Source organism: Sciurus carolinensis, chromosome 17, assembly GCF_902686445.1.
Source record: "Sciurus carolinensis chromosome 17, mSciCar1.2, whole genome shotgun sequence".
Classification (NCBI taxonomy): domain Eukaryota; kingdom Metazoa; phylum Chordata; class Mammalia; order Rodentia; family Sciuridae; genus Sciurus; species Sciurus carolinensis.
The window spans coordinates 43,423,014-43,447,483 of NC_062229.1; the positions used below are offsets into that span (position 1 = coordinate 43,423,014).

General features: G+C 38.7%; 1 protein-coding gene across 4 annotated transcripts in view; it reads left to right on the top strand.

Moving 5' to 3' along the window:
• The window catches only part of Thrb (thyroid hormone receptor beta), a 376,546-nt gene that overhangs the window by 319,744 nt on the left and 32,332 nt on the right, over positions 1-24,470 (top strand). For all 4 annotated transcript variants that reach the window (XM_047530284.1, XM_047530280.1, XM_047530281.1 and 1 more), the window contains exon 5: positions 22,686-22,786. In XM_047530284.1, the coding sequence (XP_047386240.1) occupies positions 22,686-22,786 (101 nt within the window). The remainder of the gene's footprint in view (positions 1-22,685; positions 22,787-24,470) is intronic.

Here is a 24,470-nt window from a genome sequence, read left to right on the forward strand (position 1 = left end):
TGTTTGCTTTCAGCGTATATGCCCGGCTCTCGGGGTGTATGGGTTTGGTGAATGCATGCGTAGTGTGTGTGTATATGTAAAGTAGAAACTGAACCAGGATAACAAAATGAACTACTGCATGCAAGAAATATATGAAGTGCACCCGGCTGCCGGCAGCAATTGCTACATGCAGCCCACTGACTATTACACGTATTTTGAAGATAGTCCGGGTTACAGTGGTTGTGATGTTCAGGCTGTGCCCAGTAACAACAGATATATGGAACAGGCCTGGGCACTGAATCAGCCTTATACCTGTAGTTACCCTGGAAACATGTTGAAAAGCAAGGACTCTGACTTGGACATGGCCCTGAATCAATACAGCCAACCTGAATATTTCCCTGAAGAAAAGCCTACTTTTTCTCAAGCGAAGTCGCCATCGTACTCTCAAAAAAAAGGTAGGGACCATCTTGCTTCCGTTTGTTCGAAGTTTCTACGTGTGTTTCCGTTTCGTTGTAAAGTTAGTTTGTGTCTGCTTCTTCAAATCTTTGAATTTGAACGGTGAATATTCGAAATTAAAAGCAGCACCGAGAGATGTTGCTAGGTGATTGAAGGACTCTGCGAACACTAAGATTTCCAAGCATTTTCTCTCTTCGTGTATAAAAGCAGGATAGGTTGGTTTTCTGGGCTGTGTTTGGCATGTGTGGAGATAGAGATGTATATCCCCAAATATTACTGCTTTCTTTCCTAAAGAAAATATGTGAAGCCTTCCCTTGCTGGTTAGGTGTGGTAGTGTTTGAGCTGAGATAATTCTCACCGGTTCAAGTTCAGACCAAAAATTCATTTGAGTTTTTCTTAGCACTTCAGAGTAAAAGTTTATTTTTGGTAAATAGTAAAATAGTGATTTTTTTTAATAGTACTATCATGTGGTAGGTGACAATTTGTAAATGTTTATTTTCATGAATTTGTTTATCCATGTAAACTTTAGAAAATCTTATTTGTAACCACAAACAGAAAGAATGTAAAACTCTAACAGAAATAAATACACTTTACCTAGACATTGTTCTTAAAGTTTAACAAGTTTGCAATCAACTCCCATGAACTTGCTATACAAAAGCAAGTGAAATATCCTTCAGAATATCCAATATTAAAATAAGGGTAATGTCCATTTACCTGAATATCCATTTAATTTTCTATCAGTAGAACATTTCTTGCATTAGCAAAAGTAAAACCAAACAGGTAGGTACTACTATGGGAACTTAGTCATAACTGCAAGGTAGAAATGCTTTTTAAAAAATAGTTTAAATTCTAGTACAGAGATTGTTTTTTCTGAATATGATCTAACAGGATATTGCATAGGGAACCAAATTTACAGATTCCTATAATTTGCAAGAACAGGATGACCTTTGATCTTCAAAGGTAAATTTCTCCTTGAAACTAATCTTTAAACGTAATGTGCTTTATTTGTGGTTCCTATGAAAATCATCATTTGCTTTTCTTAATATGATTCTATAAAAGTAGCCTGTGATGAAAACAAATTGTTTGAAAAATAAAATCCGTTGACTTTTTACTATGTACTATTCTATAACTTGCAGATATGAATTATGAAAGGGATCACAACATTAAACATATTCAGAATTGTTCATCTGTAGTCTCATTAAGTTCTGCATCCTCTTGAAGTGCAGCAAAATTTCCCATTATTGCAAGGGGCATGTCATGAAAGTTCCCCAATGGGAACATTTTAGATTGATTGTGTGCTTTTTTTTTTTTAATTTAATGTTATAGTAACATACCTTTGAAAAGAAGAAATTAACATAGCCTCATTAAACATGCCTGGTTGTGCCTTTAGTAATGTTGTGGGATCAGAAGAAAACACTGGTATCTGTCTACCTGGGTATTCTACTATTCTTAAAAATTCCTGCAGAACTTTCTGGTCTCTTTGACTTTTTTTTTTTTTTTTTTCATTGTATTTTCTTCAACCAGAACTGGGGAATCATTGCTCATAAAAATATGAGGCCAGGGATTCTTTACTAATTAATTTGATGCATGAACTAGAGGAAAAGACGCATCACATGCATATATTGATGTAATTTCTCAAAGCCATATGCCATTGAAAGGCCACTGCCACCTGCCAAACTCAGTAAATCAAAGCAGGCAAGTAGTCTTAAATGCACCATTATTTACTGTTACAAGTCTTCAAGTAAATCCCGGTAAAACTAAACCCAGCTGTTAGCTGTCTCTTAGGACAAAAGGTCATGCCCAACATGTTTATCCATATTGATCCACTATTGATTTTTATTGTTGGAAGATATAAGTAGTATCTCGTTAAGACAAAATTAAGACTATAAACAGGTGTTCAGTGGGACAGGCCTCATTTTCAATTGGATTTTCATCTATTTCATGAAATTCATAATTCCTTTGTTGCTGTCACTGTGGCTCTATAAATCTTCAGTAACACAGCTGCTGAACTTTATTTTTTTAGAATGGTTTATTCTCTAACCTTTAGAGTTTCCTAATAGTTTTATTTTTTTAAAGAAAAGTATTATAGGTACACTCGGATAGAAGGAAGGCTAGAAGAGTGGTAGGCTTACCAGCATGGGGGAATATTTGATTACAAATACAAAACCAAGGATGACTTAATTGGTAGACTTTAGAGTGACATTTAGTTTTCCTTGTGTTTATGTTTTTTTCATTTGTAACTAAGAAGGAAAAAAATTATCATACTCCTGAAGCCTTGCAGACATGAACCAAGAAGGAGTCAGACTTCAGTTCATTGAATCACACTTAAAATAAAACTTCAAGATTAGAGATAGGTCAAAGTCATTTTCACACCGAGGAGAATCAAAATGCAGAATAAAGTGATTTTTTTTTCATAGAGAATATAAGAAAACAAAATTTTAATTTTTATATTTATTGACTGACTTTCAAGTGGCCTGATCGTTATTTGTTGTGTTGGAGTCAGTCATCACGGCCAGTTCTAATTGCGTGCATCAGTTCTGAAGGAAGAAGAGAGAGTAAGTTTGGGAATCAGATGAAAAATTGGCAGTCAGTTGTTGTGCCTTCTCTTTTGTGGCTGTGGTTTCAGCATAGTTAAAAGTCGACACATCTCCACCCCACTACCCTACCTACCCCTCTCTTTCTCTGCACCCGCCCAACCATTCTATCTCTTCCTCCTTCCCTCCCTATTTATTTCTCTTTCTCTCTCTCTCTCTCTCTCTCTCTCTCTCTCTCTCTCTCTCTCTCTCTCTCTCTCTCTCTCTCTTTCTCTCTGTCCTGGCTATTTGCAGCAGAAATTCCATTTATATCCCAAAGTCCTGGAACAGCTTGTATCCAGCCACTCTGAAAGGCAGCTTTGCCCCTCAGCCTCTGGCCATTTAAATAGAATCCAGGGAGTCTGCTCTGGGCAGCTCTCCTGCACAGGACCCTCTGCGTGCCCTTCTATACGCCAGCTTCATAGAAACCTCATGTTCAACATGTTGCCGGAGAGTTTGCGTCAGAGTCAGTCATCAGTCCAGGAGCAGGACTTCCTGGTTTTGAGGCTGGGCTAAAGAAATGGGGTGTTCGTCCCATTTCGTTTTGCTTCAGGTGGCAGAGAGACACATTTTTAGATTTGCAGAAGGAAAAATGAACTGAAGCAGAAACTCGACTTTCTGAATCTGCTTCGACTGCCTCTCAGACAAGATTTGTTCTCTTTTTGTATTGTGTTGCCTCCATGTGACATTAGAACGGAAATGAAATGGTAAGTCAGGAGATGTTTGAAGTGGCCCACATCAAGAGGACTGGATTAAAAAGAAGAGTTAAGCCACAAAGAAATAGGATTTCTAATTAGAATATCTTTGACCTCTTAAAATTAGAGAATGATTGCTACACAATGGGATTGGGGATGGAGAGATTCAAAAGTCTAAACCCCCAAATAATGTCACATGAAAAACAGGTACTAGTCAGTCCTAGAATTGCACCCTGTCTAGGGAAAATTGGACAGGAAAGGAAGCCAAAAAAGGGTACATTATGAATTCCACTGCATAATCACTCCCAGCTATAAACTTGAATGTAAGATGATCACACCGGGTCCATCCTGTTCTCCTTCCTTCTCTCTTCCCTTATTTCCCCTCCAACCCTCTCCCTGTCATCCTCCCCACCTCCATCTTTCCTCTTCCCCTCTAACTGAATTCAAGTTAAACACAGGATGTGATCAGTCTACCCAGCGAACTGTTGAGTATTACAGACATCATCTCTTTAAAATGTGAACACTGAGGCAGGAGGATCACAAGTTCAAAGCCAGACTTAGCAACTTATTGAGACCCTAAGCAACTGAGGCAGCCCTGACTCAAAGTTTAAAAATTTAAAAAGGGCTGGAGACGTGGCTCAGTGGTTGAGAGCTCCTGGGTTCAATCGCTGGTACCAAAAAATATATGTCACACTTCAATGGTTAATGCAACTACAGTGTTATTGACAACACGTACATAATTGTGAGGTTGCTGGTGTAAGGTTAGCATTTTTTAAACTAGACGCTGCCACCCGTACACTATTAACAATATCACTCCAGCAAGAAATGCTGCCATTGTTTTTAAAAAATACAGAACACCTTTGCTGTTCAAAAGGTTAAATGAAGTGCCTCTCAGCACACAGACATAGGAGCAAAGTAAGGAGCAGTAATAGTTTCCAAAACAACTTCAAGAACAGACCAAAAAGAAAAATTAAAAATGAACTGACTTTTCCCTTTTCTTTCCTGAGAAGTACGCATCCGTCTTGTCAAAGGCATATTCTCCAGGAGCTCACTGGATGCCCTAACCTCATCCTAAAGCACACCTGGTCATTCCTTAGGAAAAGGCCATTGTGGAGTCCCATGCGCTGTAAGTCAGATGCCTGGGAAGGAATGTAGGCGCTGCTAATGTCCTGCGTGTGGAAATCCACGCCCACCGCCTTGCATCCCTCCATGAGTAACTTTTCCACAGCCAAGGTCAAAGCGTTCTTCTCAGCTCCCAGCCCTCAAGTGCCTTCAAGTTGAGGTCAGGCTGCTTTCCACTCCACCATCCCACTGGCCCTGCTTTAAGGACTCCATCTTCTGCTGGGTCCTCAGTGCCCACTTGATATATGTATTCTTCCTGTTTACTGCTTCCAAAGCCTGGAGACTGCTGAGCAGCCATGCGCTGTCCTTGGTACCACTCTCGTCTCAGCCCCCTGGTACTGGCTGCTTTACAGCCTTTCCTGGGTTCTCCTGGAGACTCCAGAATGTGCTTTCCAGAGGTCACGCCACCTGCCTCCTTTCCATATCTGAGATCCCTCCCCATGTGGTCCTGTTCTTCTCCCCGCAGCCCTTTCCTTCCCCTTGAAGGCTTCTGCTTCCAGCCACTCAGTGGTCGTTCCTCTGCACCCACCACAGGCTCCTCCAAAAGGCTTCAAGTTCTCGTGACCTGTTAACAAAACACAAGTTTCAACAACCCTTCCTTCCCCTAAGGAGTTCCATTTTGATTCTGGCTTTGTGCTTTTCCCGGTACCTTCTGTTCCAGAAATCCTGGCTGGTCTCTCCATGGGTCCCTCCCTCTGCTCCCCAACACGCATCCCTGAACCAGTGATGCTTTTAGACACACTGCCAATCACACCCCCTGGTGTGCTGCCCTTCTACTCTCAACCTGTACCGCTTCAGTTCACTCGGTCACTCAGCTCACAGCCCACCAGCCTATATTTTTTTCCCCATAGCTTGATTGAGGTAAAATTGAAGTATAATGAAATGCACATATTCGAAGTATGCAATTTGGTTAGCTTTGACATGTATGTAACCAATACAATCAATATAAAAAGCATTTCCATTGCTTTTTAAACTTGGAAATCATGCAGACTGTGTTTCCTGCATAATTTATTACATTAGAAATCAATCACCTTAAGATACAAAGAATCCACCCACACACATCAACTATTCCAAAATTAAATGGCACACTTGTAAATATCTCAGAGGTCAAGGAAGAAAGCGCAAGAAAAGTAAAAAGTACTTTGAACTAAGTGATCATAAAAGCTTAAAATATCATGATCTCTGGGATGAAACAGTACTCCGATGAATATTTGTAACAAAGTACTTGTATCAGAAAGAAGTTAGAATAACAATAAAATTATTTTCAAATTATGTAGTAGGAAGGAAAATATAAGATCAGGAGCAGAAATATAGGAAATAGAGAAGGAATAACACAGCTAAAATTTAATAAAAAATAAGTCTCATCAAGAAAAAGCAGGAACACAAAAACTAATGTCTATGGAAAGGGAGCTATCAAAATAACCCCACAGATGCTAAAAAAATTAATATTACAATTGCATGCCAATATATGTGATAACTTACATAACAAGGTCTATATTAGCGAAGGATCTGTATGCTGCTTTGAAGAAAATGTATTCAGTCATCGATGGATGAAATACTCTATACATGTCTGTTAAGTCTAAATTATCCATTGTGTTTATTTCTCTAGCTTCTTTATTTACCTTTTGTTTGGAGGATCTATCCAATGGTGACAGAGGCATGTTAAAGTTACCCAGTATTTTTGTGTTATGGTGTATTTGATTCTTCAAATTGAGAAGGGTTTGATGTACATAGATGCTCCATTGTTTGGGTATAAATATTTATGATTATTTTGTCTTATTGATGTATAATTCCCTTAAGCAGTATGAAATGGGCTTCTTTGTCCCTTCTGATTAACTTTGGCTTAAAGTCCACTTTATCTGATAGGACAGAAACCCCTGCTTATTTGTGAGATCCATGTGAATGATTGTTTTTTCCCATCCTTTCACCCTCAGTCTGGATGTCTTTGCCTATGAGGTGAGAGTCTCTGGGAGACAGCATATTGTTGGGTCTTGTTTTTTAATCCAATTTGCCAGTCTGTATCTTTTGATGGATGAATTTAGGCCATTAATGTTCAAGGTTATTATTGAGAAATGATTTGTATTCCCAGTCATTTGGGTTTATTTCTAGTATTTAATTTGATTTACTTTGTCCTTTGACTATTCCTTTAATGTAGTTCCTCCCTTTTCTCCCACCAGCCTCTTCTATTTAACTAGCAACATATTCTCTCCATCACCCTCGTACCCACCCAGCCTGCCCTTCCATGGCAGGTGTCTCTTGCTTTATACAATAATTCTGAATTATTTGTATAAATCACCTTTTAAATAAAAATTATACATAAAGTGTATCAGACTAGGGTTTCTCAATCTTGGCACTATTGACATTGGGACCCAATAATTCTTTGTTATGGTTGCTGCACTGTGTGTTGTAGGATGTTTCATAGCATCCCTGACTTCTGACCACTGGATTCCAGTTGTGTACACACACACACACACACACACATACACATATAAGAAGCAAAATTCTCTTATCTGAATATCTCCTGACATGGGTGGGAACATCCCCAGTTGAGAACCACTGCATTTACCCTGAAGAATGTAGCATTAGAGAATATCTAGAGTAAATGATCTTTTGGAAAGGATTTTTTTTTTTGACCAGGGGGCAGGGGTACTGGGGTTTGGAGTCAGGGGCACTTGACCACTGAGCCACATCCCCAGCCCTATTTTGTATTTTTTTCTTTAGAGACAGGATCTCACTGAGTTGCTTAGTGCCTCACTTTTGCTGAGGCTTGTGTTGAACTGCAATCCTCCTGCCTTAGCCTCCTGAGCCACTGGAATTACAGGCACACACCACCTCCTTAGTTTCCCAAATGACAAGTATATACATTGTATATTATAAAAAAAAATACAGCATACCCAAACATATATTCATGCAACTCAATATTTGTGTTAGATCATTTTTCCATATTTTATTGGTGCATTATGATGATACATAATGGTTGGATTTGTTGTTACATATTCAAAAATCCACACAATCTGGCAATAAAATTTTGCCAATATCATTCCCCAGTATTTTCCATTTCCCTCCCCTCTTCTCTCTCTCCAGTTGCTTTCCTCACTCTACCGATCTCCCTTCAATTTGCATGAATTCCCCCTACCCATTTTTCTTTTCCTTCCTCTTGCTTCCACATATGAGAGAAAATGTTCAACACTCAACTTTGAGTTTGCCTTATTTTGCTTGACATTCTCAAGTTTCACCCATTTTCCTGAAAATGATGTAATTTCATTCTTTATGACTGAATAAAACTCCACTGTGTATCTATGCCACATTATCCATTGATCCACTGATGGTCACCTCGGGCTGGTTCCATAGTTTGGCATTGTGAATTGTGCTGCTATAAACCTGGGTATGCATGTATTACTACAGTATGACAACTTTAATTCTTTAGGGTAAATACTGAGGAGTAGCATAGCTGGATCCTATGGTGATTCCATTTCTAGTCTTTTGAGGACTCTCCATACTGATTTCCAAAGTGTTTATACTAATTTACAATCGTACCAACAAGGTAAAGGTACGCCTTTTTCTCCACATCCTCTCCAGCATTTATTATTGTTTATATTCTTGGATGCCATTCTAACTGGATTGATATGAAATCTCAGTGTAGTTTGATTTGCATTTCCCTAATTGCTAAAGATGTTGAACATTTTTCCCCATATATTTGTTAGCCATTTGTATTTCTTCTTTTGAGAAGTGTATTAGTTCATTTGCCCATTTATTAGGCATGTTGTATCTTCTTGTATTTTTTAGCTCTTTTTATAATTTGGATATTAATCCTCTGTCAGAAGAGCAATTAGCAAGTATTTTCTTCCATTCTGTAGGTTCTCTCTTCACATTCTTATTTCCTTTGCTATGCAGAAAGAAGCTTTTTAATTGATGCTATCATATTTACTAATTCTTGGTATTTTCTGAGCTTTAGGAATCCTGTGCCTATATGCTGGAGTATGGACTTTACATTTTCTTCTATGAGTTGCACAGTTTCTGGTCTAATTCCTAAGTCTTTAATCCATTTTGAGTAGAATTTTGTGCAGGATGAGAGAGAAAAATCCAGTCTCATTATTCTAGTCTCTTTTTCAATTCTTTCTCTCATTTGTAGAAGACATATGAGCTATGGATAACCAGTTTATCTAGCACCTTTGTCCAGCACCATTTGTTTAAAAGGCTATCTTTTCTCCAACTTAGGGTTTTGGTACCTTTGTCAAGGATCAAATTGATTATTGGTTTGGGTGATCTCTGTCTTCTATTCTGCTCAGTTTTATGCCAGTACCATGCAGGTTTTTTTTCTATACACTATAATTTGAAGTCAGGTATTGTAATGCTACCGGCATTGATTTTTTTTGACTTAGAATTGCTTTGACTATTCTGGGTCTCTTATTCTTCCAGATGAAATTTAGGACTGTTATTTCTTAATCTATGCAGAATGTCATTAGTATTTTGCACTAAATCTGTGTATTGCTTTTGGTAGTATGACCATTTTTAACAATATTAATTCTGCTCATCCAGGAATATGGGAGGTCTTCTTGTGTCTTCTTCAATTTCTTTCTTCAGTACTCTGTAGTTTTCATTACAGAGGTCTTTGACCTCCTTGATTAGATTTATCCCTTGTTTGGTTTTTGTTGTTTTAAGGCTATCGTGAATGGGATTGCTTTCCTGATTTCTCTCAACAGATTCATTATTGGTGTATAAAAAAAAAAGTCATTAAGTTTTGTATATTGATTTTACAACCTGCTACTTTGCTGAATTTGTTTATTATCTCCAGCAGTCTCTGGTGGAGCTTTTTGGATCTTCTAAGTAGAGGAACAGTGAGAATTTGACTTCTTTTCCTATTCATATCCCTTTTATTTCCTTCTCTTGCCTAATTAGCCTGGCTATAATTTCTCGTACTATATTGAATAGGGCTAGTGAGAGTGGATATGCTTATTTCGTTCCAGATTTTAAAGGAAATTCTTTCAGTTTCACACCCTCCCCCCATCACTATGATGTTGGCTTTGGATTTGTCATACATGGCCTTTAAGATGTTGAGGTAAGTTCCTTCTACCCCTAGCTTTTTCAGTTTTATCACAAATGGGTGCTAAATTGTGTCAAGGGTTTTTCCTGCATCTATTGAGATGGCTGTGATGTTTGTCCTTTATTCTATTTATGGAGTGAATTGCATTTATTAATTTCTGCATGTTAAACCATCCTTGCAACCCGGAGATAAAACCAACTTAGTCATGTTGTACAATCCTAATGTTGTTGAGTATGATTTGCTAATATTAAGAAATTTTGCATCTAAATTCATAAGGGATATTAGTCTGTAGCTTTCTTTAGTTGATGAGTCCCTATCTGGTTTGGGTATGAGGGTGATACTGGCTTCAAAGAATGAATTTGGAAGTACTCCATCCCTGTGTGTTTCATGCACATGTTATTTGTGCAGCATTGGCATTAGTTTTTCTTTATAGGTATGGCAGAATTCAGCTCAGAACCCATCTGGTCCTGGAATTTTCTTTGTTAGATGCAGTAATAAAAAGCCTTCCATCTCATTGCTAGTTATTTCATCTGTTTAGGTTTTGTATGTCCTGCTGATTCAAATTTGGCAGGTCATGTGTGTCTAGAAATGGATTCATTTCTTCTGGGTTTTCCAATTTATTGAAATATAAGTTATTGGGGCTGGGATTGTAGATCAGTGGTAGAGTGCTCGCCTAGCATGTGTGAGGCCCTGGATTTGATTCTCAGCACCACATGAAAATAGTGTTATGTCCACCTACAACTAAAAAATAAATATTTAAAATATATATAAGTTCTTAAAATAGTGCCTAAGACACTCTGGATTTCTGTGAAGTTGTGATTTCCTTGATCATTTCTCCTTTTTCATCTTTAATTTTATTAATTAGGGTCTTTTTTATTTTGGTTAGTTTGGCTAAGGGCTTATTGATCTTATTAATCTTTCCAAAGAAACAACTCCTTGTTTCATTGATCTTTTTTAAACTTAATTTTTATTTTATTTAAATTTTTATTTTTACAGACTGAATTTTGATTCATTGTACCCAAATGGGGTACAACTTTTCACTTCTATGGTTGTACACAATGTAGATTCATACCATTCATGTAATCATACATATACATAGGGTAATACTGTCTGTCTCAGTCTACTATCTTTCCTTCCCCCACCTCCTGCCCCATTTTCCTCTGCACCATCCAAAGTTCCTTCATTCTTCTCTCCCCCCCCCCCCGACCCTCCCTCATTATGTATCATCATCCACTTATCAGAGAAAACATTAGGCCTTTGGTTTGGGGGGCTTGGCCTATTTCACTTAGCATGATATTCTCCAACTCCATCCATTTTTTATTCTTTATGGCTGAGTAATATTCCATTGTGTATATATACCATTGATCTTTTATATTGCTTTTTTATTCTCTATTTCTTTGGTTTTGGGCTCTTGTCTTAATTATTTCCTTCCTTCTACAGGGCTTGTAATTGGTTTATTCTTGTTTTTCAAGGGCTTGAGACACATTAGGTTGTTTATTTGGAATCTTTCTGATTTTCTTATGTAGGTACTCATAGCTATAAACATTCCCCTTAGAAACAACGTGTCCCAGAGGTTGTGGTATGTTGTATCACTATTCTCATTTGAATGTAAGAATTTTTAAATTTCTCCTAATTTCTTCTATCATCCATTCATCATTGAAAGTGTGTTATTTAATTTCCCTTTGTATATACAGTTTCGATTTTTTTATGCTGATTTCTAACTTGATTCCATTATGATAAGATGCAAGGAATTATATCAATTTTCTTTTGCATTTGCTAATAGTTGCTTTATGGTGTAAATATGGTCTATTTTGGAAAAGAGTCCATGAGCAACTAAGAAGAAAGTGAATTTGGTTCTTGTTGGGTGAAATATTCTATAAGTACCTATTAAGTTCATTTGATTTATGTCATCTTTTAGGTCTGAAGAGTCTTTATGAACATATGTCTGGGTGACATATGTATCAGGGTGAGAGGGTGAGAGGTTTGTCAAATCACTCAGTATTATTGTACTGGGGTCTGTTTGAGTCTTTAAGTTCAGTAGTATTTATTTTATGTAATTAAGTTCACCAGTGTTTGTGTCATAAATATCTACTATTGTTATATCATATTGGATTATTCCCTTTACCAGTATTAGTGACCTTCTTTGTCTCTTTTGATTAATTTTGGTTTGAAATTTGCTTTGTTGGATTTAAAACTAACTTACTCCTGTTTTTAGACTTCATTTGTATGGTATGTCTATTTTTATCCTTTCATTTTCAGCCTGTGGCTGTCTTTGCCTGTAAAAGTGTGTCTCTTGCAAATTACACATAGTTGGGTCTTGTTTTTTAATCCATTCTGCCAACCTGTTTTTTGATTGAAGAGACCATTTGCATTCAGTGTTGTTATAGGGATATTTTTATTAATTCTTGCCAGTTGATTTCTAACATTTAATTTGGTCCTGTTTCTCATTTGTTTCACCACCCTTCTAATGAGATTTGTTCACTTGTAAGTTCTAGGGTTTGTTTTTTCTTTTGTGTGGAGTATTTCTTTAAGTACTGCCACCCTGGCTTAGTAGTCATGAATTCTTACAGTTTCTGCCAATCTTGAAAAGTTTTTAATTTTTCTTTATTTCTGAAGGATAGCTTTTCTGGATATAGCAATCTTGTTTGACAGTTATTTTCTTTCAGGGCTTGGAACACATCATTCTATGTCCTCCTGGGCTTTAGAATTTGTGCTGAGAAATCAGAAGTACTTCTGATTGGCTTGCTTCTAAATGCAACCTGACATTTTTCTTTTGAGACTTTTGAAATTCTATCCTTGTTCTCTATGTCAGGCATTTTAATCATAATGTGTCATGGAGAGGTTCTTTTTTTATTTTATCTATTTAGGGTTCTGAATGAATCCCATATCTGGATGTCCGTCTCATTCTCAAGGTTTGGAATTTTTTGTTATTTCTCTAAAGAGTTTATCCATGCCATTAGCTTGCATCTCACAATGCAAGTGATTCTTAAATTTGATTTCTTAATGTTGCTCCAGAGATCTAGTATATTCTGGTCATGGTTACTTGTTTTCTTTAATACTATCTGAAGAGTCAAGGCTGACCACTTTGTTCCAACTCTGAGATTCTGTTCCAGCATGGTCTTACTCTATCAGACTTTCAACTGAACATTTGATTTACTGTGTCTTTCAGTTCTTTTTCAATATCTCTCTATCATTATTGACTTTATCATTCATATTCTGTACTCAATTCATTTTTCTGCATTCTCTGGAAATTCATTGATCATTTTAATAATTATTCTTTAGCATTCTTTATCTGGTATTTCATCCAAAATATCTGTAGAGTCAGTTGTTGATGAATTACAAACTTTAAGAGGGATCATGTGACCTTGTTTTTTCATATTTCTTATATTCCTGTGTTGGGTTTTATGTATGTTTTGGGATGAATTTCTCTTCCACTCTCATGTGGGCCTTTTTTAGGGCTCAACCTTCTCTTGCCAAAGTGTTCTGGGATATCAGGTTGTTAATTTTTCAATATATTTCTAAGTGGGTATATAGTGTAGCTTCCCTGCTCGTCCTTTAGATGATGAGTGTATTTCGATATGGTGTATATTGTGTCAGAACTTTCCCTATAGGTCTCAAAAGAGTGGGGTCCTTCTTGTAGATCTACCAATTCTACTCAGCAGGGCATGTGGGGTACGTGTTCTGTGATTGCTTTCCTTCACCTGACAACTGTACATTCTGAAGGAGTATGGGAGTGATGTAGACTGAGACCCCTCAAAGGTGTAGTGTCCACACTCTTTATAGTATAGGAATGGGATTATCATGAGTGGGACCTGAGTGCCCTCCATACAATTCCTACATGGGACCTGGCCATTAGTTCGGGGTTTTGTCTCTTACTTTCTTTGTATTAAAGTATTGCTGAAATTTGAGCATGGTTGATTTGTTTGCAGAGCAAGGTGCACTGTCTTTTTTCTAGGATTTGTTCAGCAGCAGAGTCTCTACCCTGTGAACTTGTAGTGTCCCAGTAGATTCCCAGAATGTCACATAAGAGGGGGAAAACAAACAATAGCAGCAACAGAAGCAAACAAGTCCCCCTCTCATCAGTATAAGGTAGGACAGAACATTATTAAAAAAAAAATCTAGTGCCTCTTATGACATCTATATCACTAATTACCACAAAAATAGAAGTGGTGGGGGCAGCCATTACAAACATCAAAAACAATCAATAGCTATGAACTAGATCTGGCAATAAAATAAACAGCATGTGTCCCACAGTACTAATAGCTACAACTACATGAATGGTGGGGGCAGGAATTATATTATTCAAATAGTTGCAAAATACACTTAAAAAAAAAAAGTCCACTAAGGGAAAAGAAAATGCAATAGGAAAATAAAGTTTAGTACATTCAAAATGATAACAGAGAGAAAGCAGAAGAGATGTAGCAAATTATGGCTATAATGGAGGAGGAGAAAATGTAAATAAGAGAACAAGAAAATTTGGCAATTTAGAAGACAAAGAAGAGAAAAAGACACAAGAGAAACAAACATACATACACCATTCAGCACAGAAAGACAAATATATATACATGAAAAAAATTCGTAATGAAAAATAAAAGAATTGTGTCCCCTGAGGTGGACAAAACTGTTGATGAGGATGGACAATCACTGCCCATGCCTGACTGTCCTTCATTCCATTTCAGGCTATGTGCAAGAGAGAGCAAGGACTGGGGGTTGTTAGACCCTTCCTCGTTTTGTGTTGGTCACTGAGCTGCCAGCTGTAGTGGCCTAAAACTGAAGTTGGTTGAAATAGCTCTCAGTCCCCCTCTCATCAGTATAAGGTAGGACAGAACAGGAAGGGCAATTGATGGGTGCTTTGTCCAGATTGACCCAATCAGTGCACTCCCAGGGTGGGGCAGCTGCAGAGTTCTAAGTGGGGAGTTCTGGTGATTGGGGCTTAGCTCTAGTTAGACCTTTGGGACTTTATTGGGTAGTATCTTCTCTGGAGATTAGATCAACACACCCCCTAGGGCCAGACTGATACTGGTTTCTCCTGGGCATCTGGATCTTAAAAGCCTGCCAAGAATTCTTCTCATAGGGTGGGCCAGCCAACTCTTCACGGGTCTCTCACACTGTGCTACCCATGAATGTTGCCTTCCCAGGTTCAGACCCCAGGTGTAATTATGCTCACCTGTTCAGTTTTCCAACCTACTTCAGCTGGTCACGTGCACTTCCAGACTTGAAGGCAAAGTGAGTTGCCCTTGGGTACAGACTTGCCCAGGCCTGTTGGATTCATGTTCTGTTAGGTACACCCTAGGCCACAGAGTAGGTACTTGCCAGGACGATATGGCAAGCTTGCTATGATCTCCGGGCTCCCACAGCAACCAGCTATAGCATGGCTGTAACAAGATAGGTTCACCTCAGCTCTCTGCTTTTCAGTAAGAAATTCAGAGAACTTTCCAGATACCAGCTCATTATGCAGACTCTAGTTCACCTATGTTCAGGCTGGTTTTTATGTTCTACAGTTTTTCCTCATCTCACACTTACCCATTGTGTTTGTTTGTGTTATCCCTTCCCTCTGCAGTGAGCTGGTGCCACTATCATTGCTGAGACTATCTTGGGTCCAACGTACTCTTTCTTGTTCTTTATTCAGTGCACTCAAATTTCTAAGTCTCTAAAAGAGTCCTACTGTCTGATACTGAATTTCAGTGAATTCCCTCTTTTACCTACCTCTCTAAGAAGCAGTATTCCCACTCCTTAAAGCCTGAGCCAGGGAGAAACTGGAAATGCAGCCTTCCTCCAATCCACCCTCTTGACCTTTCTCTTACTCTTTACCCCAAGGGCGGTTCTGTGATAGATCACATTTTATAGCCTGGATTTGGGTTGTTCCATCATGTGTGCTCATTTCTATCAAATCTATCTACATCATAAGTACCATGAAGGCACTGGGTTCTTAGCACTCTGTAAGGTGCACGTATACCATGAGTGCAGGGTAAGCCTGCAAGTAGACCAGAGGCCTGTTCAGCTTAGAACAACAGTGGTATTTTCCTGATGAAAAGGAAAGGGGCAACCAGCCTCTTCCCCTTCATACAACATACAGCTGAAGAACTGATAATATTTTGAGAATTATAACATTGAATTCCATTCTGAATCAATTTTTAAATTAAAAGGAACTTATTTTTGTCAAGTATGCAGGACACAAATCATTGTGGATCTAACTGTATGAGCCAAAAGCCATAAATGGACTCTCAGAAGTCACTCTCATCTATTTTGATGACCCTTCTTCCCTTCCCACTTCCTAATCCATACCTTCATTAGTTCCAAAGTCCCAGAATCTCACAAGTGCCAGAGTGCAGATGTGAAATAATGCTACCTTTCTTATAACACCAGCTTAATTTAAAATTTTCAACCATGACGCATAATGTTTGTCTTTCTTGCTTTCATAAAAAAATAGGTTCTCTTTCATTTTTCTTAGACTACTTCTCCCTTTTGATAAACATAAAAATTTGTGAAATATTTCTTATACAGTGATATAATTCAAGAATAAAGACAAAGGGCAGTGAACACTGAGTCATAATTGGACACAGTAGGATCGGTGCTGACCACAGAAGCAGGAAGGAAGCCTTGGTGTGGGGAGGTAGGGCTGCCTTCTCAATGCAATTCCTTGCTGCCCTGTGAGAATTTGGGCTTGGGGTTGCCAACCTTTCACATGAAGCAAGGATTCTGGATTTTTATGTGAAATCTCTTTTTAAAACTTGGCTCAGATTTTTTTAAAACACTCTGTGAGCCAAGCACTATAGACTGCCAGTACATGTACCCTTTTGATTAAAATTCTGACTGAAATTCATTATACCAATTTATTTCCTTTCTTAGTGATTTGCATTTTCAAGTGTTTTCACTCTAATTGTGGATTGAACGTTATGTTGGCTACTAAGAACTTGAGTCTACAGGGAGAAGGACACTCAGCTAGGACTTCTCGTGCATGAAATTTTATTGCACCCTAGCCTGGCCCAACAATCAATGGTTTAGTTCCAGAACTTGAGTCAAAACAAATAATCCAAAACTGCTTTGCTCCTTTTCCTACCTTAGGACCCCAGGTAGGAGTCCAGAGCCCCTTGTCATGGATTGATCTCTGACCTGGTCCTCCTCCTGCTTCTACTAATCTATCCCAATGCATGTAAGTCTGAAGCCTTGGAACTCCAGTGTTTTCTATACCCCAGTACCAAGGACCCAACCAGCCAAAGGGCAGAATATAAAGAAAAGATGCTCAATGACTTCAAAAGGGCGCAGAGGGACATCAGTGGCTGTTCTGAGGAAAGATTTTGTGAAGTGGGAGACCCTGGGGCAGTCCTGTTGGGAGTCTGCAGACAGCAATGAAAGAAAGTCTCTCAAGTGCATGGTGTTTCAAGTTTTTGCCCAGTAATGTACACACAGAAGGTCCATCCATGTTTGTTAAATGTGTGTATGAATGGGTTATTTAATTGATATAGTGTTCATCACAGGGTTAAAGATTAACGTGATACTATGCTTGATTCCTAACACCAAGAGTTGAATGTAAAAGGAATCACGATTAGTAGCGGGGGAAAGCTAAAGGATACACCATTTAGGGGTTTTAGGTATGTAAAGAAGTAGCATAAAGAAGAAGGTATTAGTAAGGGGTGAAAAAGTTTAAATAAGAAAGGTCTGACAAGTTAACTCCACATCATATACAACCACAAGAATAGGATCCTAATTAGAATAAGTTATACTTCATGTATGTACAATATACCAAAATACACTGTGATGCATACCCAAAAGGAACAAATAATTAAAAAGAAGGGTCTGAGATATAGGATGAATTGAAGAAGTTCAATATAAATTGGAAGAATGGATAAGCATGCCAGTAATTTAGCTGCTTTAGGAGTGTTAAAATAAGAGTCTCATCCTGAATCTTGTCCCTAATCCACCCAGAGTTCTTGGTGGCTATGAGTTTCATAGTTCTCTAAGACATATCAGAATTCATCTTAAGTTCTTTGGGGGGTTATTAACCAAGTTTCTTTAGCAATTACTTGAGAAAACTTGCAGAGGCAGTTCCTCAGATGAACAGGGTAGCTTCTAGGTACTTCTTCACTTCTCTGAGCCGCAGAGTATTTCCCATGACCATGGAGAACAACTGTTCCCGTAAGACTCCAGGACTGGTAAGCAGGTAGTCTTATACAGGTCAGATCAGCCAGACAAAAGTATCTTCAAACTCTGCTCCTCTCCCCTTCTTCCTAGGTACACCTTCTACTTTAGATCTACCGTCAAGATTAATCAGCTTCATATTCCATTCCCTAAGGGTTGTATGTCTGCCAAAGTGACAAGATGTACCAGGGTTTCTCCTCCTAGGACCTGCCACACTGTTACCTACCATTCACTAAAAACAATTAAACTAGCCAGACTTCTGATTTCACCTATTCAGGAGAAAGCATGGAACCTAGTCTAAACCAAAAAGCCAAGCTTGCCATCTGCTGCATGATTTCCCCTTCCACACTCCAAGTTCCTCTTAGAATTTTTTTTTTATTAGTTGAAATGTGGATGAACCTTGAAAACATCCACACTCCAAGTTCCTCTTAGAATATTTCTTTTTAATTAGTTGAAACGTGGATGAACCTTGAAAACATTCTGCTAAGGGAAAAGTCAGCCACAAAAGACCATGTATGGTATGATCCCATTTGTATGAAATGTCCAGAATGGGCAAATTCATGGAAAGAAAGTAGAATAGTGGTTGCCTAGAGCAGAAAGGCTGGAGGTGATGGAGGAACGAGGCAGCAACTCCTCGAGGTATGGAGTTTCCTTTGGGGTTGATGAAAATGTTCTAAGATTGACAGGGATGGTGGTTTCACAACTCTGTGAATATGTTAAAAGCCATTGCATTATATAGTAAGTTAATTGTATCAATATTTTACCATGTCAACCTGTTTTACACTTAGCAATTAGACATTGCCAAATGTCAACTAGAAACAATTTTCAAGTCCTTTATTGAATAGTCTGTGTTCACAAAAATATGCTCCATAAAGTGGCAGCCTAGATCATTAGTTGGAAAAATAATACATGTGAGCAAATATGAGCAGGGGAAAATACATCAGTCTTGATTTTCCACATATTATTATGTGTCCTTTCATGGTTTAGATATAGGTGGCCCCTAAAAGCTCATGTGGGGCCAATGCAAGAATCTTAAGAGATGAAATGAATAGAGTGATAGGTATAATCTAATCAATGAATTAATCCACCAATATGGATTATCTGGGCAGGAACTGTAGGCAGGTAGGATGTGGCTGCAGGAAGTAGGTCTCCGGGGGTGTGCCTTTGGTGTTTATATTTTGTCCTTAGTGAGTGGAGTGCTCTGGTTCCTGGCTGCGATGAGCTGAGTAGCTTTCCTCTGCCCTACTTTCCACCATGAAGTGCTGCCTCATCTCAGGCCCAGAGCCATGAAGTTGCCTGACCATGGACTAACCCTCTGAAACCAAGAGCCAAAATAGACTTTTCCTCTTCTAAATGGTTCTTGTCAGGTGTTTTGGTCACGGTAATGAAAAGTTGACTAAAGAGGTCTTAATCGTGGAGGCTTAATTGTGGAGGCTCCTTTAGCAATTGCCTGGGACAATGCACGGTTGCAGTTCCTCAAATGAACCATGCCTCATGTTTATTTCTAGACAGAACCCAACACTGACTCTATGACAGCCCTTAGTGTCCATGCTTGGCAGGAGAATTAGTGGTGTGTGGGCATTTTCCCTCACTGGGCACATTGGCCAGCAAGTGACTCATTTGGTGCATATGAAAAGGAAAAGGGTGGAGGCACTGAAATTGAACAGCAAGTGGCTACATTCTCTGGGAGGAAGGTGAGCATGCAGTGTCACCAAGCATACCTGGTAACCTGAAGAGAAGCCCTAGCTGCATAGTCGTTAAGTGTGGGATGTTATTCCCTGGTGGAAGTTATTTAAAGATGAATAATGGACTTAGGCATAGTGATTGATGTATCATTACTTGTGGTGACTGTTGCAGATAAATAAGATGGTTCAGAGCTCCTACTTAAGAGAAAAGAAAGCGATGGTGGGGTGCACTAGTATGATCATGTGAGCAACTGCCACCAACCCAGGTAGACATTTCTGAACAAGGTTTGATGATTTCACTAAAGACATTTAATCACCTCTACCCATCAAGAAAATAAGAAGTAATGCAAACCACCTATCCCCTGTCAGTCAGTATGAAAGGAGTCTATCCCACTCTGAATGAATTAGCCCAAAATTCCAGGACTTTCCAGAATCCTAAAGGTCAGATGGTGTGGCCACCTAAAACATTAAGCAGGAGAGAGGAGGAAATCCTCAGTGTCCTGCTGGTGTGATGAGGGAGCATGAGAGACGGTGAGGGGAGGGTGAATTACCAGCATCTGGGCAACTCTAGTTCTGGTCATTAAAGTTCTCAGACACGTATTGAGGTGTGGATATGAGGCGTCTCCCCGAGCTCTTGTGTTAATGCAGGAATAGTCAGAGATGACATGGTTTATTCAGAGATTATAAGAGCTATGACCTAATCAGTCCATCCTAGTTTGAATGGACTGGTTGGGTAGTGACTATAGGCAGGTGGGTTATGGCTAGGGGAGGCAGGTCACTTGGGGGCATGCTCTGGAAAGGTGCATCTTCTACCTCTTTCACCTCTCATGACCACCATGAGCAGAGCAGCTTTCCTCCCCTGCCCTTCTGCCTCATCTCCAGCCCAGATGCAATGGAGTCCATCAACCATGGACTAAATCTCTGAAACTGTGGGTCAAAATAAATTTTCCTCCTCTAAGTTGTCCTTGCTAGGAATTTTAGTCACAGCAATGCAAAGCTAATGCCTCAGGTCATACCAAGAACTTCCCTGTTGGGTCATCTGTACATAGTTGAAAAGTAGAAGCAGTCAAGCTGTAGCTCTCCCAATATCATCAATGTGTGTATTCCATCTGCCTAACTAGAAAGATGCTTGTTCTAATAATTGGGTTGCTTTGTTGTATAAATTGCTTTGTACTTTATAAGTAGATGTGTGTGTGCCACAGGAAGCCCCCTCCTCTCCACCACTGGTCATTTTTGTTTAAAACTATCCTACTGAGTGTGAACTGGAATCTCTCCCTGTCAGATAGCAGTTGATTTCCATTTCTCACGTACTTTCCTTCATTTTTACCTTTTTCCTTCATTGAGGAATGACCAGAGCTAGAGAAACCACCAAGTTGCTTACACTTCCCAAAGGAAGAAACCATGTTTATTCATTTACATGCTCAGCACCTACCATAGTGCCTCGCACAGAGTGTACACTAAATGTTTGTCAAATTCATGAATAGATGAGTGATTAAACATAAAAGCCATTTCAGTTCCTTTTCCTGCCCAGATCTCTCCCAGACTTCTTTTGAAAATGGTTGATGAGAGTTTTGAAAACCTTGAAGTGAACTCAATAGATGAGTCATGGTTTGCATGATGCAGAAGTAAACCAAGAAAAGCCGTGATATTTTAAAATATAATTTGTACATTACCAAATCTCTTTGAAGTCATTTATCTGCCTCCTAAAAGTAACATCTTTTCTAAATTAAAGTCTGAGCAAAATAATTTCTAAGAAATTATGAAAAGGATTCATTTTCTCCTGTTTGTGAAAGGTAAGCCCTCAGCGACCTAGTTTAATCAAGTCTATGAAAAGCTCATGGTAAAATATACAGTAAGTCATGACCATTTCAACCCAGCTGATTTTAACTTTTTAAGAAAAGTTGCCTGAGTCTAAGAATTATGAGAGCCATGGTCAGGAGAAAGAACAAATTCATTTTTCTGGGCCTCTCCCTTCTTCCCATCCCAAAGATTCATGCCTTGATTGTTTGGTCTTGTCTGGAACCATCCGCTTCCGTGATGAAGTGCTAGTGTGTGCAGACCTGTGCTTGCCCCTCTGAAGCAGCCTCTCATGTGTGAGCCACTTCTCCACATGAAGAAAGGGAAGCAGGTGGTTTTTGTCTTTTTTTTTTTTTTTTAAACTTTCCCTTCCTGGGTCAAGAAATTTCAACTAACAAACTTAAAGGACACACTGACGAAGGGAGTTATGGTTGGGTTTTCCTTCCTTAATCAATGAATTCTGTATTACTTCACCCCACCCAGTATTGTTGGGTTGTGTATTATCACAAATTTACCAGGATTGATTGATTGATTTTTATTATTATTCCTTATTCCTTCTACTTAAACTCCCTATTTTTTTTTTAGAAAAAGACCAGGCCAGTATAATTTGGCTTGGGCATTAGAAACTAAGCACTCTAGGTTTTAGTCTTTGCTGGAAATTTCCAGTGGTCCTGAGGAAAGCCAAACCCCAGAGGCCACTTTCTTCACCTCAGGAATGGTTAAAGATCTCCGGGACATTTCCAACTATGGAACTGAGTTCACCTCTACTCCAAAGTGCACCAATCCTTTTAAGAACAAGCCTTTCTGGGACTGGGTTATAGTTCAGTGGTAGAGTGCTTGACTGGCATGCAAGAGATCCGGGTTCAATTCTCAAGATGGTAGGGGAGCAGGGGAGTTCCAAAATGAGTCTGTTACCCAGAATTCAGTGCTCCAGGTGGCTCCTATCCTAGCATCTGTATTTGATTCACTGACTCCAACAGGCTTCCAGGCTGTACCTCCACCGCCCAATAGCAGACAGGGTCTCACCTATTTCTAAGTCATCTGTACTGATGTTCACTCTTCAAGTGAGAGATACTGTTTGGTTTTTCTGTGGTGGTTCTTAGGAGACCGATGTTGTCTCTGACTATGTGCCCTTAGCTATTGTGGATCTGTCAAGTGACGGTTTCTTCACCTTCCTCTTTGTCCTCCTACACAGGGTACATCCCCAGCTACTTAGACAAGGACGAGCTCTGTGTCGTGTGTGGCGACAAAGCCACCGGGTATCACTACCGCTGCATCACGTGTGAAGGCTGTAAGGTAAGCGCCCTGGGCTTCCAGCACACAGCTCATCCCATCTCTGCCTCCTTCCTATGCTCTACCAGAACTCAGTGTTAAGTCCAAGATAAAATTAAATTCCAACATCCATGGCCCATGACCATCCAGGGGTCTGGTGCTGCTCTTCACATTTAACATGTTCACTAACTAAACTCTTTCACCAAATCATAAGTAACTAAATGAAGTTTTGTGAGAATATGACATCTGGTTTCTTTACCTCTTCCAGTATTTTTAAAGCAGGAAGAAAATAAAATGAAAATTTTTAAACTCTTACTGTGTATTTTAAAAGTATAGATTTAAAAAAAAAATACATTTTCATCCCAAGAAAATGCCATTTCTCCTCCTGTTTTATCTGCAATATTGGAGGAGACAGGGACTGCTCTACCACGGGCTGCTTCCACTGTTAATCTGCATAAATATGCCCACTTTTAAGGGTTCCATTAGGAAATATCTTTAAGGCTACTTAGATTCAATTATGTTCTGAAATTTATCCAAAGTGGCTTTCTGTAAAGGCTGTAGTAAATAGATTCTGGCCATCCATCAGGTAATTTTATTCTCTGCAGACCTTTCTTGAGATCCTTGACAAGAATATACCAGTGATCAACAGCCAAAAGCAAGCCTAAATTTGCCTGCTTAGAATCTTTGTCAACAAACTTAACCTTTATGGAAAACATCTTTTAGTCTGACAACCTAGCCTAGAAAATAGTCTATCATAAAAAGTTAAAGCCAGTACTATATTCCACATTCAGCTAATGCTTCATAAATGAAGGTGTATTTAAAATCAGGGACTTTCAAATTCTTTTCTTGAACTTTTATGTTTGAAACTTAATTATCACAATATGTAAACCAATTTGTACCAAAATTTATAAAACTCCATCTTTCCTCCTCTTTCACCCATCTTACCTCCTCTCTTCTGCTCATACCCTGTGCCTCCTCCCACTAAGCCCCCAAAATTAACATGTTAGTTCATTTCATGGAATAATTTTCCATGCAAATTCCCTAATTTTGTGAATAAAATTAGGAATGCTTAGGAGAAGCCTGCTTATATATTTTTTTAGAGTTTTATAGTTATACATAGTAGTTGGGTTCATCCTGACAAACTTATACATGCATGGAATTCAATTTCAGTTTATGATGACCTTCCTCTCTGTCCCCCCTTTTCTCTACTGGTCTTCTTTTTGCTTATCTATTTATTTATGATTGGTTCTTTCTACCTATGGATAAAGGTGAAATTCCCCATGGTATATTTATATATGCACATAACATTATTTTCTAAGAATTCAAAGGTTTCCTCTCATATATGGAAGCTAGAGAAGCCTGCCTATAATGTTGATGTGATACATCCACTGAAAAGAGGTTACGTCTAAGGTCCCAAGACCTTTCATCTGCAACGCTGTTGTTTGAGACATGGGTTACATAACCTTCCATTCACCCGACCCCTTTGATCTGAATGTTGTAGTTCTTTAACAAAGACTGGGCTGAAGGCTGCCATTATGTCCATGAAAATAACATCTTAAGGAATTTCATGAAGCTAATTACAAGTAAGTCCTAGCTATTTATTAATTAGGAGACTTGTAGACTCTCTTAAAAGCCCAGTTTTATTGCCTTGATTTACAAGTAATAAAACCATGTAACTTTGGCTACATTCTCTCATTCCAAAAACTTA